At 34.7% G+C, this 16,629-nt stretch overlaps 1 protein-coding gene across 1 annotated transcript in view; it reads left to right on the forward strand.

The window, feature by feature from the left end:
* ADAMTS12 (ADAM metallopeptidase with thrombospondin type 1 motif 12) overlaps positions 1 to 16,629 on the forward strand; it is a 482,021-nt gene that overhangs the window by 396,048 nt on the left and 69,344 nt on the right. Inside the window, 1 exon segment of the mRNA XM_051969545.1 lies at positions 9,707 to 9,833. Coding sequence (XP_051825505.1) covers positions 9,707 to 9,833 — 127 coding nt within the window.

Consider the following 16,629-nt stretch of genomic DNA (forward strand, 5'->3'; position numbering starts at 1 on the left):
TATCTTTCTTCCTAAATTCTCCACAATTCTTTTGAATCATTATAACTGCTGAGAATAACTCAGTTCTTCATCTGACAACATTGTTGTTACTTTGCATAATATTCTCTTGGTTTTGCTCATTTCACTTTGTATCAATGTCCAGGTTTGTTTGAAACCATTCTGCTTACCATTTCATCTAGTATGATAGTATTCTATCACAATCACACAATCATATACTATTCTTCAATCATTCCCCAATGGATGGGTGGGTATCCCCTCAATTTATAATTCTTTGCCACTACAAAAAAAGCTCATACACATATTTTTGCACATATAGGTTCTTTTCCTTTTTTTTTTTTTTTTTTTAATCTCTTCAATCTCTAGCCTTAGTAATGATATTTCAGGATTAAAGAGTATGTGCAGCTTTATAGACTTTTGGGTATAGTTCCAAATTGCTCTCCAGAATGATTGGACTACTTTACAGTTTTACCAACAGTGAATTAGTGTATGAGTTTTTCCATATCCCTTCTAGTATTTGTCATTTTCATTTTCTGTCATATTTGTTGCTGTTGTTCAGTAATTTCAGTAATGTACAAATCTTGATGATTTCATTTGGTTTTTCTTGGATAAGATACTGAAGTAGCTTGCCATTTCCTTCTCTAGCTCATTTTACACATGAAGAAACTGAGATAAACAAGGTTAAGTGACCTGACCAAAGTCATAGAGCTAATGTCTAAGGCCACATTTGAACTCAGGTCTTCTTTACTCTTGGCTTGGTATTTTTTCCCCTGCCCCACCTACTTGCTTGGTTATTATTGTCATTGACTACTGTGTGCTGCATACTTAATCTATTACACTAATCTACCATTCTATTTCTTTGCCAGTACCAGATTGTTTGGATAATTACCAATTTATAATACAGCTTGAAATCTATACTGCTAGACCAATTTCCTTCATCTTTTTAAAATTGATTCCATTGATATTCTTAACCTTTTGTTCTTTCTGATGAATTTTACTATTTTTCTAGCTCTATAAATTAATTTTTGGTAATTTGATTAGTATAACACTAAATAAGTAAATTAATTTAGGTACAATTGTCTATTTATTAGATTGACTTAGTAGACCCATGAATAGTTAATATTTTTCCAGTTGTTTAGATGTGTATTTACTTGCATGAAAGTGTTTTGTAATTGTGTTCATATAGTCTTGGGTTTGCCTTATCAGGTAGATTTCCAAGTATTTTATTTTAACTGTAGTTTTTTTAATGGAATTTCTCTCTCTCTTCCTGATGGACTTTGCTGTAATGTTAATAATTTCTGTGGATTTATTTTATATTCTGCATTTTTGCTGGGGTTGTTAATTGTTCATTGTCTTTTAGTTGCTTCTCTAAGATTCTCTATCATCATACCATCTCCAAAAAGTGATAGTTTTATTTCTTCATTGCCTATTCTAATTATTTCAATTTCTTTTTCTTTTCATACTACTATAGTTAACAATTTTTTTAATATTTCAAATACAACATTGAATTGTAATCATAATAATGGGCATTCTTACTTATCTAATCTTACTGGAAAAGTATCTAGCTTATCCCTGTTATTGGTAATGTCTCATGGAGTCATTAGCTTCTACTTGCCCAATTTGAATTTTTAAGGAATTATTTTCTTCAGTGAGCTTTTGTACTACTTTTCCCATTTAGCCAATTCTGTTTTTTTATGGAATTATCTTCATTGGACTTTTGTTACTATTTGGCCAATTCTGTTTTTAAGATGTCATTTTCTTTGGTGTATGTGTGTGTGTGTGTGTGTGTGTGCGCGCGCGCGCGCACATGCTTATGGGTATACACACACTTCTTCCAAACTGTTTTAACAAACTCTTTTCTTAATTTTCTTACATCACTACATTCCTTTCCCCAGTTTTCCTTCTATGACTCTTATCTGATTTTTAAAACAGTTTTGAGTTCTTCCAGGAATTACTGTTGTCTTGTGTCTTTTTTTTTTTCCTTTGAGACCTTGCTTATAACTGTTTTGACATCATTGTTTTCTGAGTTTTGATCTTCTCTGTCACTGCAGTAGCTTTCCATGGTCAGGATATTTTTTTAATTGTTTACTTATTTTTCCAACTTTATACAATTAGGCCCTGCTCCTGGGATGGAAGGGGCACTGCCCAGGCACTTAGGTTTTTCATGCTGCTGTTTTCACAGCTAGATCTGGGGGTCTATAAGTATCAGCATTTCTATGGTAGTATGATCCTAAGAAAGTTGAGGTAACTCCTTTCCTGGCCTGTGTTCTGGTCTTTACCCAGGAAGGAAATGCTCCTCTTGGTTCTATAACTCTGACAAGTTTCCTTCTTTCCTACAGCTACAAGGGTTAGTGCCCCTTTCTGCTTTGGAACTGAGACCAGAGACCATGCTTCCCTGTAGATGACTAAAAGTATTTTTTCTGCCCTGAAACTGTGACCTGGGTCCCTGCTCTCCCCTACAAGAGCTCCTTTCTGCTTTAAAATTGAGACCATCCCTGCTCCCTTGTGAGAAACCATAAGTGCTTTTCTGCATCCTGAAACTCCGACCAAAACTGTACTACGAACAGTGCAAACTGTACTCTATCTCCTGTAATCTCTCTATTACTAGTTGTCTGATACTTTTATTACCTATGGGGTGAGAGTTTCTGGAGCATTACAGCTGCAGTTACCTCCAAGACCTGCTTTTGGTATTGCCACAACATTGACTAACATGGCCTGCACAGAGCTTCAGGCTGGCCACCACTCTAGCAATCTCTTAAGTTGTCTTGGATTGGAAAAATGTCTCACCCTGACTTTTTGTTAGCTCTGACACTTCAGAATTCTATTTGAGACTTTATTTTAAAGTCATGTGGAGGATAATGTTGGAAGCATTCTTCTGAATTGTTGCCTACGTTCTGACATCTTGGCTCCTTCTCCCTTCCCACCTCTAAATATTGATTTTTAAAAGAAATGGCTTTCAGGTTCAGCCTAATCTCATATCTTCTTTCTCTTTAATCTCTCTGAGCTATTTCCTTATCTGCAAAATAGAGATAGTAATATTTGCCCTATATATACTTGATAGGATTAAGATATGCGTGTGTTTGATAAGTGCATCTGTATATCCATACTTGGATGAGATCCTTTAGAAACTGGTTAAAGGGGGTTTTCAGAGAGGAGAATTGGTCTGGAGACAACTTGGGCTATGTGACATCAGCAAACTTGTAGAGGATTCTTATGCTATCTCAAAATATTCTTAGTGGTTATATTGATGCCAAATTCATCATTGTTCAAGTAACTTAGAATTTATAGGAATTTTTAGAACATCAACAGCCTATCCTTTGTGCCACTGTAAAAAGGCCTGTTTTGTTTGATATGTTTGTTTTTCTGACTATAGACATTCTAAACACCTCTTCAACTGAAATTGTCTAAAGCATCTACAGATATTTTATCTTTTAGAACTAGGATTTCAGCTTCATTCAATGTGCCTGTCAAAGAGCCTTCTCTTGCATCACGCCAACAGTATTTATTTATGGAGAGAACAAGAACACAAGAAGGTAGACAAGAAGGTTAAATTAATTGGAACAAGCCTGGTTGGTTAGTTACCTATTTTTAACAATTTGATTTCTTATCAAAATAAAAGAAAAAAGAAGATAATTCATTTTCTATAGACTTTTGTTATGTAATGTAATGATTGACCACTTCTGTGATAAACAGGTACAGTAATTTAACTCTGTAGGTAGACGTCATTATTGGAGAGACTCAGAGAGTAAATTTTATCATGAAGCTGTGTGAGATAGTCATTCATAGACTCAGGACTCTTGAGATCTCTTGAGTTCTTTCAACAGGGAAAATTCTTCAACTTTATCACTTGTAAAGTAAACATAATAATAATAGGATATTCTGGTAAAATAATAATGGAGACTTCTGGGTCACTAGAACAATAAAATGGAGAACTAGACATTTTCTCTCATTCTCATGATTTCTCAAACCTCTTCAAAGTAAAATTATGCAAAAGAAAAGTTGTTTCCATGGTCTAGGCCACTAAAAAGACAAAGGAGTTACAAATGTCGTGAACTAATATGTAATTTGGGCTCATTTAGCATCCTTTCCCTAATGTCTACTATACTCCTGCATGAAGATCGCACTAGGTGACCCAGCCCAGAGGCTTGTAACAGAATACTGTCTTCTCCCCACCTCAATTCTTTAGTCTCATAGAAATCCAGAGTGCAGAAATGTGGTGAGCCTGTAGGATTAGTCAGTGCTGCAGCAATATTCTGTGTTTTAATAGAGCTCTGTAGGAGAGCAGAACAAGGGCAACAAAACATTCTTATGTTTGGGCTTATAATAGAGTTCATTTCTCCATTCTAGTCCCCTATCTCATCCCAGTGTCAAAGAGATTCAAACTCCAAATGAGAGAAATGAAGTACTCTTTCATGTTGGCCAGAGATCTGAGGAACAGGGACAGGATACTATATGAGGAAGGATATATGCACACCACTAAGCATGAGGAAAAACTCTAGCACTCACCTACAATTAGTTTTATTCCCCTCAAAAATACCTGGGGAAGATATTTAGGTTGGTGAATCATGAATGGCCCATTGTGGGAGGAAGCTGGTACTTTGAGGTCCAGCTCCTAGGGAAATCATCATTGAAAAGCAGGGATTCAGAAAATGAACAACAAGGGGAAAAAAAAAAGGTGGAAATTACCAATTATTTCAGCAGGTGGAAAACTAGAGGAATTTGTTAATAAACTAATAGAGGAGATAGCAGAAGGAGCATGGAACTTACTAACTAGACTTTGTAAGTGAGTGTAAGCATTTATGAATAAACACTGTAAAACAAAGGAAAATAATGAAGAAAAGTAAAAGTAATGAAGAAAAGAGGGAAAGAACTCCATGGATTTTTGTTAAAGACAGGAGAACAAAACAACCTGTTCTTCATTGTTTTGAAAGGAAAATGAGAGCTGTGAGAGCAGAATTTATGGCCTACATAATAGAAATAACTAGCACAATGGGGAAAAAAAAACATTAAAATCTGTTGAGGGCAAGCCTCACCAAAGAAACAAAAGGGAGGATTATTGGGAATGCAAGCATGTGGAAGTAAGGACAATCTGGAAGAAGAGAAGCAAAAAGCAACAGCGTTAAAAGAAATCATGCTGTCAATACAAATGAACATATTGATCTGAAAGACTAAATATGTATAAACAAACTAAATATTATAGGTCTCCTAGTAGAACATGAAAATTAAAAAAAACCTGTATACCATAATGCAAAAAAAAAAAAAATTAATTAGCAACTTAAATTACTTCCAGTGGCAATGTATTAACAGCAAGGTATTTTATTATTTTCCTTTTGGATGGAAACCCAACCTCATTTTTCCTAATAGAAGACATCACTATATACTTACCATATATGTCAATTTCATGTTTGTATTTTATACGAATAATTCACAAGCTGTATAACTTTTTTTGTTGTTGTTGCTGAGGCAATTGGGGTTAAATGACTTGCCCAGGGTCACACAGCTAATAAGTGTTAATTGTCTAAGATCACATTTGAACTCAGGTCTTCCTGACTTCAGGGGAGTCAGGAGGCACACTATCCATTGCACCACCTAGCTGCCCCAGTCTGATTACTTTTAAAAACCTATAAAGCTTTTCAAGACAAGAATGTATTGACTGAGGAGCAAAACTGGTGTATTTCCTTCCCCCTAAAAAACAAAAAAAACCCCCGCAAAGTATAAAGGGCAACTCAATGTAGTAAGTATGGAACAATTTACCCCCAAACATAACATTTGTAAAGAAAGAATAAGCATTTATTAAGCATTTGCTATGTGCCAGGTACTGTACTAAATGTATTAGACGTGTCATTTGATCTTTTTTTATAACATCTCATTCGATTTATTTTGTCTTTTAAAAATTATAATAAAACCTTTAATTTAGTATTGCATTCATGAGTTATTCAACTATTAAAATAAATCCAAATATAGTGAGAATACTAGAATAATTGTTTTCTATTTAAAAATAAATCACCAATATAATAATGATAAGCAAAGGGGGAATTTTTCAGGAAAACAGTTTGAGCGCATTTTATTAGTGCCAAGCCTGAACTGCATTATCATTTCATGTAAATTAAATTAAGTGTGGCTTCCAAATTAGAGTGAGTCAAAGCAAAACATCTTATTAATGACTGAATGTACATGGATGGATCTACTAAAAATAAAATAGCTCTTTCAATGCATGCATGGACTATTTTTTTCCAATATCAAAATCCATTTTTTAAAACTCAGTAAATATAAAATTCTTAATATATGCCAAAGACAGAGTCTGGAGGCTTTCAGTTTGAATTAGGATTTTGCATTGGATTAGGACATTTGCAATGGATGAAGACCATATCACAAAACCTTTGTTTCCTTTAAGCAAGACACATAAATATAAAGGTATCAAGAAGTCAGTGGCTAAATGCATTAAGAGAGTTACTTGCATCATGAAATTAAAAAAGAGAAAACATATTTAAATCAATTAACACTTATGTAGTAGTAGTCTAAATGTACACTATAGCAACTGTACAAAATTTGAAAAGCATCTTTACAAAAAATCTTATACAATATATACCAAATCAGGCAGCCCATCTCTTTTCAGCAGCTACAGAAAGATGAACACTTTACCACCAAAAAGAAGGAAAGGGATTGATATTCCCTTATAGTAATTTTTGTTTTTTAATAACCAATACAAAGGGCATTCTCTTTGTCATTCAGTGAATCAATAAACATTTATTAGGGGTAGCTATGTGGTACAATGAATAGAGTACCAGGCCTGAAGTTAGGAAAACCCAAATCTGACCTCAAGTATCAACTTTGGAATTTGGACAAGTCACTGAACCCTATTTGCCTCAGTGTCTCATTTGTAAGATGAATCGGAGGAAGACATGATAAAGCAATTTCAACAAATCTCCCAAATGGTGTTACGACAAGTCAAACATGGCTGAACAACATTGTGTTTAGGTCTTTCTCCCTTCTTTTTGGCAGAAAAAACAATCAGAACAAGAATTTGCATGTCTCTGTATCTTGTTAGTAATTATGATTTTATCCACCCCAGGTTAGAGTGGATAAGGGTCTCCACCACAATCATCCTGATAACATCAGAATCAAGTTTCAAGTGTCTAGATTCCAAGATCAGCATATTTCTACACTGCTTCATACCATATGTTTCACTCCTTCAGACAGCTCAGGAATTTGGTGTAGGTTTTTTAAATTCCCCATTGAGAATACTTTTCTGAACCAATTCATATAATAACCTCTCTATGATTCATATCATAGCTATAAACAAACATAAAAAATCCTTAGCATATAATATTTCTATTGCCAGATTGTAAATTACCCTGAAATTAGAGACTATAATTCATATCTCTTAAAAACACCTAGGATACCTTGTGCCATGTACTGTATGTACTCAGCAGTTGTGGTTGTTGTAATGATAGCTGTTGTTGTTTGTCCTTTGTTCTCAAAGAGAACCATGACATGCAAGTGAATTGAATTTAAGTGATGGATGGCTGGGCAAGATCATCTGCCTCACTTTTCCCCGTAGAGCTATTTGGGTGCACTGGCAAGATCAAGACAACTAGAGATGGCCCTGCATTAAATGTCCTTTTTAAAGCTAAGATCTTCAGTATTTCTCAGTTTGACTGACATGTAGTGAAGAGAAGAAGGAAATTAAAAAAAAAAAAAAATGAAAAATAGGAAGATAGGGAAAAAACATTTTGCATTTTCCTTGTGAATATGTCTTCTTAGTTCAATTAACTCAAGCAATATTATTGTTGGGATTGATTTGATCACTATGGGAGCTAAAGAACTTTGCTTCATAGCCTAGTCACAGACTGCACAGCCAACTCCAAGAAGTTCTCCTATAGCTGTCTGCCATTAGCCACAAGAGGTATCAAGTAAGAGAGTGTAGATTGGTCACAGCTGCAAAAATAATTCAAAGAACATATTCAACTAAGTAGAATCACCTTTGTTTTTTGAAGAAGTCTCTGAGATTTTAGGATGGTAGAGTCTAAAATATTCAAGGGAATTATAAGTGTGATTCCAAGAGTAGAAACAACGATGAAGGATGGAAAAGGGATGGATGGTTCTCCAAAGCAAAATTCCAACATCATTGAATTGGAATTGAGGATTGGAAGCTACAGGAAAGTAGATTTTTTATCTCGGCATAAGAATTTTCTGACAAATAATAGTTAGTCATAGGCAGCCTTATTTGAACAGTCTTGATTACTGGAGATATTATAAGGCTAAGTGAAAACCCACTGATGATGTTGTAAAGGAGATTTCTACTTGAGATTTCAGGTTGGTATACATGATCTCCAACATTCTATGATGCCCTTGATTCATTCTTGAAATTAAAAAAAATTATAGTATTAGTTCTTATTTAAAAATATATTTATCTAAATCCCCTTAATAATAAAATAGAATTATTACTTAGCCTCATAGAGTATTTCTCTTAAATAAGAGACAAAAATTGAGCATATATTTGGTACTGGTTAAAAATAGAAAAGTAGATCCATGGAACTGAATAAATATGTGAAAAAGAAATAATTGAACTCAACAACTCAACAAAGCTAAGAAGATAAGCTATTGGGAAAAAAAAATTTCCTGTTCAACAAGGACAGATAGGAAAAATGGAAAGCAGTTTGGCAGAAATTAGTCTAAATCAATTTGTTATACCACATGTTACAATAAACTCAAACAAATATGCAACCTGAATACTAACAGTCCTACCATTAAAAAAATTTAGAAGAGAGCCAGTTCAGGTAACTTTTGCAGCTTTGGTTAGTCAGAGATTTTTGTCAAATAAGAAAAAGCAGTGAACACAAAATATAAAACAACTGATTTAATTAACATGAAAATCAATACAATTCAATAAGAAGGGAAGCAGTCAATTAAGAAAAAATCTTTTCAGTAGTTTGTATTTTTTTCCCTTTGGGAGCTAGGTTGTCCCCTTTTAAAACAACCTAAGATTAAATTTATTTTATTTTTTGGCTGACATATATAGTTAAAATTCATTTTAAACTTGCAGTGTGCTAAAACTCTAAAATCTTCTTAATCTATGATTTAATTCACTGAGAATTTATGAAATAAATAATGTTAATAAAAGTTAGGAATTGTAGGAAGTATATCTTATTCTTCTTTGTATTTCCCAAGGCACCAGGGACAAGATTTTACTTATTTTACTTGACTAAGAAATATTTAATTTTTTGTTGATTTAAATATTCAAGTCAGGACCAGAACCTTTATGAAACCACATGGGATTCTGCTACTCACTTATTGAATTGGTAGCCACTTTGTTGGAACATGTGGCTGGGAATAATATCTATTTTTCTACATCTAAATTCTGTTTTTTTCTTTTCTTTAGGAAGTATTATCTGGTATGCATTTATATAACTAACTTATCTGAGAAAGACTACAGTTATGCCCTAGGAGACCAACTCAGCACTTTGGCTTCATCATTAGGATTATAAATTAGAAATATCATTTGTCATTTCTATTGTAAAGATTTACACACTCATATGATTTGTGAACAAGTACATTTCTATCAATGAAAAGCCTTTTTGTTAGCTACAAGCATAGCAACCAGCTATGCTTATGTTTGTGTACTAGATGTTCAACAGAAATTATATGGATTCAATGCAGTTTTCAATATGTATGAATCATTATGTCTTTTTTTTTTTTTTTTTTTTAGGTATTCGCCGCCAGACTGCCCGCTGTATGAAGAAGGGGAAAGGCATGGTCAGAGCTACATTTTGTGACCCTGAAACCCAACCCAATGGGAGGCAAAAGAAATGCTACGAAAGAGATTGTCCACCCAGGTAATATTAAAACCAAAAAGGCAGTTTGTATCTCTTCAGGGTTATGTCTCAGCTCCATTGTCTAAGAAGCAATGCACAGCAGAAATTAAAAGTTTCTACACAAACTTTTCTACACAAAATACAATTGAATACAAAGTAAAATATGTTTATGGAATGGAATACTACTGTGGTCTGGGTTGGATTATTTGATTAAATATAAATTACAAAGTAATGTGGTGGGCAAAGCCTTGCTGATTTTTGGAAGACTGCTTAGAAGAATTTGAATCTTCTGGCCTACTTTAGGTTTCACTTTCTTTATAAAGATTGCCCTGATTCCGTTGGTTGGGAATGATCCTTTGTTCTTAGTACATCTCTGGGATAACACAATGTGAAGCTGTATGCCACATTAAATATCATTTAGTCTAAACCTTCACTGATGAGGAAACAGAGGTCTGGTGAAATTACATGGCTTACTCCAAGTTATATAGATATTAAGCAGAAAATCTGAGATTTTAAACCCCAATAATACAATCTAAGGTTTATATTTTTGCTTTTTTTGTTTTTGTTTTTCCAAATTTTAAAGTTCCAAATTCTCTTTCTCCTTTCCCTCCCACTTCATTGGGAAGATAAACAATTTGATATAGATTATGCATGTGCAATCGTGCAAAACACATTTCTATATGTCATGTTGTTAAAAAAAAGAAACTCAAGAAAATTAAAATAGTTAATCATATACATATACATGCATGTATGTACATACAAGCATACATATACATATGTATATACACATATGCTTTAATCTGCATTTCAAATGATGTCAATTCTTTCTTTGGAGGTGGATAATATTTTTCATTATAAGTTCTTTGGAATTATCTTGGGTCATTGTATTGCTGAAATTCATTCATAGCTTTTCATCATACAATGTTGCTGTTACTATGTACACTGTTCTCCTGGTTCTGCTCACTTCATTTTGCATCAATTCATGTAAGTCTTTTGGAAAGAATCTTAAGTCTAATCCAATCTGTATGTGACCATGTGATTCCTTCCATGATAACTGCTGACAAATGGATACTCAACATTTGCTGGCTCAAGCCCAAGGAAACTCATTCCTCTTTGGGATAGTACAAATCTCTAGGAATTTTCAATATGTATCTGCATCAAGCCTTAATCTGAATCTCTACAATTTACATTCATTGCTCTGGTTCTAGCTGATATGGAAGAATAAGCCTAATTTATTTTACCCACTGAAGCCTTATCTTCTCCAGACTTTAAATCCTGAGTAGCTTCAATCAATTTTTAATGCTTGATCTCTCCTCTTCTGACCATCCTAATCCCACTTTTCTGAGTATGTTCTCATTAGAACGGAATACACTACTCAGGATATATCCTTGAAAAGGCATATTCTTTTTTTATGTAGCCTAGATTTCCTTCATTAAGCCTAAATTTAGTTTGGGGGCTGCCATGTTGCATTTAATTCATATGGAACCTTTAAATTACTGAAATTTAGCTTTCTACATGACTGTGTCTCCCCAGACTTGTTATCTGTGAAACTGATTTTTTTCACTCTATGTTTATGGTGGTATTCTATACCACAGAGAACCTGATATGTATGCCTATTAAATTTTATCTTTCTTGATTTGATCCTTAAGTCTCCATTGAACACATCCAATTAATGTTTAATAATGTCCATTATGTTTGAGACACCTAATGTCCATGTCTGATCACACATAAAGCATATTTGTTAGTTAATTTATTAGTTACTGGAAGACCATGACAACTTTCTTTTTCTCATGTCCTAGGTCCCTCTAACTTGTTATTCAGTACATTGGCTATCCCTCTTATCTATATGTCACTTATGTATTTGACAAGCATTGCAACTATTCCTTTACCTGAGTCATTGATTTTTTAAAAAGTTATATAATTCAGGGCACTGGAAATAATACACTAGAGACTTTCATTCAAAATGACATTAGCAGAATTAATGACTAGTCTTTGGATAACTCATTCAAATAATTCCAAATACACTTAACTATACCAATATTCAGTTCCCATTTTCTCAAGTTTTTCAGCCAATATGAAGGAAATCAGATGCTTTGATGAAACTTGAATACAATATAATATTAAACTGATCTACCAGTCTAGTTATCCTATGGGAAAAAAAAAGATTAATCAGGAATGACATATTTTGTTTTGTTTTATTCATTCATTCATTTGTTTAATTACTTATTTACCTATTTATTTGTCTAGCTATTTATTTATTTATTGATGAGGTAATTGGGGGTGACTTGCCCAGGGTCACACAGCTAGGAAGTGTTAAGTATCTGAGGTCAGATGTGAACTCAGGTCTCCTGACTTCAGGGCTGGTGCTTTATCCACTGCATCACCTAGCTGCCTCCTGAGCATCATTTTTTTTTTTTAAAGATTCAATTTCTTAGACTCAATTTTTTTTAAAATCAAGCTTTCTTTTTTCTTATGAACCTAACAGTTTTTAATTAGAAAGAAGATTGCAGAAGAAATTGTGAACCTCTCTAATGGATGGCCTATTTTTAAAGAAGAGCAATCCAAAAGTAGAATAGGCTGCAATAGGATATAGTGGATTCTCTGCATTCTTTTGCATCTCAGATTTGAGCTCTTTTCAACTGTAGTAATATAGACCCAGAATTTCAAAGACTTTAAAGGTGATGTGGTTTGATCCTTTACTTCTTTTTTTTATAGTAGCTTTTTATTTTTCAAAATACATGCAAAGATAATTTTCTATTTTTTTCTCTCTCTCTTTACTCCCCGCTTCCCTAGACAGCAAGTAATCCAATATAAGATAAACATATACAGTTCTTCTAAACATATTTCCACATTGATTATGCTACATAAGAAAAATCAGATCAAAAAGTGATCCTTTATAAGTAATTAGTGGTGGAATTTGGAAGAGATTTTGAAGGGGGAAAAGAGGGAGGGAGAGGGAGAGAGAGAAAAAGTGGGAGAGGAAGAAAGAGAGGGAGAGGGAGAAAGAGAGACAGAAAGAGAGACAGAGACAGAGAGAGAAGGGGAGAAGGAAGGAGGGAGGGAAGGAGAAAGGGAGAAGGGGAGACAAACCAAAAAATATCATCCTTTACTTCTTACAGATGAGGAATTTATGCCCAGAGAAGTTAGTTGGTCAGTCATTCAATGAGTAATTCTCTGAGCAGGATTTAAACTCAAATTGATGAAGTTTAGATTTAGGGAACCAAAATGAAATTAGGGTTTCTGGTGGTCAGGGAGTTAAATGATAAGTCTAGTGGCAGATTCGGGTTTCAGGGAACCAAATGGAGAGATTTGGCTCCCCTGCACCCCCTTGGGGTTTGGTGCAAGGGTAGGGAGTTTTGGGGACTCCCTTCTGGAGGCACAGAGGTTCTCTGTAAAGGAATTTACAGACCCAAAAATCTAGATTGATAAGAGGTTTATTAGGGGATTGGAAGTAAGGTTAAAGTCTGGTTAGGGAAATAGGTGAGGGTAAAGAGAGGATGGCACTGGAAAGAGTATTCCAGTGGACAGAGGCCCTTGGCATGCCAAGCATAGGGCTGGCATGTTTGGAACCTCTGCAAAGAGAGGATTTTAGTTTGGCTCTTTTATAATAGGGGGCTTTGGTTACAAGCTAAAGGGGGCCCGTGGGTAGAGTCCCAGATTGGCTCCTCACTGGGTTTCAGTTTTGAGCTAGAATTTGAATTGAATTCAATGAGTTTCAGGACTGAGCCGATCCCACCCAGATAACAAAGATGAAACTATTTGTCCTTCGGGGCGGGGTCCCTCACTGAGGCAGAATTGAAGGAGATTTTCTCCTTTAAAGATTTTCAGAGTTTCATGGTCCTCTCTTCAAAAGCAGCTCAACCTCAGGTTCAGCATTCTATCCCAATATTGTTATATAGGGGATCATAGTATAAGCTGGTGAATCCAGGGACCTTGTAGGTACTTTGTTCTTTCTACATGTTTTTCTAGTCCCTTGTTGTCAGGGCATCTCGAGAACAAGGAAATGAAATCTTTTTACACTGGAATTGTACTCTCCAATTAAACATGTAGGTGTCCTATTTAAAATCAGATCAGTCTTTTGAAATGGACCAGTTTTTCTGCCGCTTGTAAAGAGAAAGGAAATTCTGGTCATTATAAAGAAAATGCTAATGGATCCTAAATAGGAATTAGGTTCTGAGGCAACCCGCCTCCACCTCTGCACAGTACCAGAACATTTAGGGCTTTTTCCCCTTGGTTAGCAAATAATTAATCATGTTTATAACTGTATTTTTTAATACTATTTTATTATGATCATCAAAAGAAAGAGAAAAGAATAGTTGTGAGCATTTATCAAGTGCTATAATGTTTATCAGAGTCCTTTATATTTTATCTCCTTTGATTCTAACAACACTGTAGTACAGTTATTATCCCCCACTTTATAGATGAGGAAATTTAGCTTGAAAAAGATTAAATAATTTAAATGTCTGAGGCAGAATCAAATGCAGGGCTTCTTGAGTCCAAGGCTAAAGTTCTTTATTATTATTATTATTATTATTATAGCTTTTTATTGACAAGATATATGCATAGGTAATTTTTCAGCATTGACAGTTGCGAATCCTTTTGTTCCAACTTTTTCCCTCCTTCCCCACACCCCTTCCCCCAGATGACAGGTTAACCAATACATGTTAAATATGCTAAGGTATAAGTTAAATACAATATAGGTATACATGTCCCAATGGTTATTTTGCTGTATAAAAAAATCAGACTTTGAAATAGTGTTCAATTAGCCTGTGAAGAAAATCAAAAATGTAGGCAGACAAAAATAGAGGGATTGGGAATTCTATGTAGTGATTCATAGTCATCTCCCAAAGTTCTTTCCCTGGCTATCAAGGCTAGCATTCTAACCATCTAACTGCCTCAAAGAAAATTAAAAAAAAAAAGAAGTCCAGAACCTCACATATTGATAAGGTCTAGATTTGGGGAACCAAAATGAGATTAGGGTATCTGGTGATAAGGTCTAGTGTCAGGTTCGGGTTTCAGGGAACCAAATGGAGATGTTTAGCTCCCCTGCACCCCCTTGGGATTCAGTGCAAGGGTAGGGAGTTTTGGGGACTCCCTCCTGGCAGTGCAGAGATTCTCTGTAAAAGAATTTACAGACCCAAAAATCTAGATTGATAAAAGATATTTATTATAGAGATTGGGAAGTCAGGTTAGAAATCCTAACAGAGAGGCATAAAGTCTCATTAGGGAAATAGGTGAGAGTAAAGAGAGGGTGGCACTGGAAACGAATATTCCAACGGGCAGAGGCCCTTGGCATAGCAAGCATGGCATAGCATGGCTTGTTTGGAACCTCTGCAAAGAGAAGGTTTTAGATTGGCTCTTTTATAAGCCTTGGCTACAAGCTGGGGGTTGCTCTTGATGGAATTGGATATAACTTGAGTTGAATTGAATAGAAGATCTTCATTTGAACAGCACTGGAATTCTTTAGCTCCGGGCTGAATCAATCCCACTTAGATAAACCACTTTATCTGATGCCCTGGGATAGTCTCCTCACTGAGGCAGGGTTGAAGGAGATTTTTTCCTTCAAGGATTTTTAGAGTTTTGGGGTCCTTTCTTTATTATTAGTTTTTGTGTGATAAATATATTTTCCTCCTGACTTTCAAAAAATTAATATTAAAAAAAGCATTGAAGGACAAGGCTCTAAAATGACTTAAAAAGTCATAAATTTCTAACATCTAACACTTGCCTGTTTTTCTTAAGACTAATTACTTTTCCCTTCATAATATTCTCTACCTTCTGAATGCCTGTGCACAGCTTGGGTTATCCAATAGTACATGCCTTACTTCTTCTACTAGACTAAATATTCTTGAGGGCCAGTCAGTGTCTGGAACATCTTGTTCTCTCCATCCCCCAAAGCAATCAACTCAGAGACTTGTTTACAATGGCAATACCATTTGGTTGAAGAAGTAAATAGACTAATAGCTATCAAAGTCAATAAATTAGTAGAAAATGCTTTATTGTATAGATCTTTTCTTAACCTAAGAACTTATTTAAGAGACAAACTCATTCTTTCTTGGAGGGAGGTTGTATACCTAAATAGTTTCTGTTGAGCCTCCAAAAGTAATAAATCATGCTTGGTGATTTTTTTTTCTTTTATGTCTTGGGGTATGGTTTGAATTTAGTTAAACAAGTAGATTTGGGGTTCCATGACACCAACTAAAAGAATTAACTTCAGATTGTTGTTTGAGCTTTATATAGATACCAGCTAAATTGTGGTGTTATTTTATTGATGTCTGTCAATCTGAAAGAGAAAGCTAACTGAAAGATGAGAGCTCACTTCAGATGGGGGGAGGGAGGTATATACATGATGACTTCATGGTGTGAAGATGGCTGAGAAGTGGGGTTAGAATCCTGGTTCCAGGCAGGATAAGATAAAAGTTTGCTTATTAAAGCAGAGAGAGAGAGACTCAAATCATGAAAAGACCAGATTAATATGTGCTAAAAAAAAAAAAAAGTTCACAGCAAGAAAAATCAATTAAGAACTAAGCTGTATGAATCAAGCTGTGTATGAATTCAGTGTAATTTGACAAGTATTTAATAAGTGCCTACTGCATGGAAGATTCTGTGCCAAAATACTAGGGATATAGCCAAGAAGAAAAATGATGCAGCTCCCACAGTGATAGAGCTTGCCATCCAATTGGGGAATATGACAAATACTCCAATAAGTGGGATTATAAACTATGATGTAATGTGATCACAGTCAAGGAGAGACCCAAACAAAATGCTTGGGAATATTTAGGAAGGATCTTGAAAAGGGGTTAGGGAAAACTTCATGAAG

The sequence above is a fragment of the Antechinus flavipes genome, chromosome 1, assembly GCF_016432865.1.
Source record: "Antechinus flavipes isolate AdamAnt ecotype Samford, QLD, Australia chromosome 1, AdamAnt_v2, whole genome shotgun sequence".
Taxonomy (NCBI): Eukaryota; Metazoa; Chordata; class Mammalia; order Dasyuromorphia; family Dasyuridae; genus Antechinus; species Antechinus flavipes.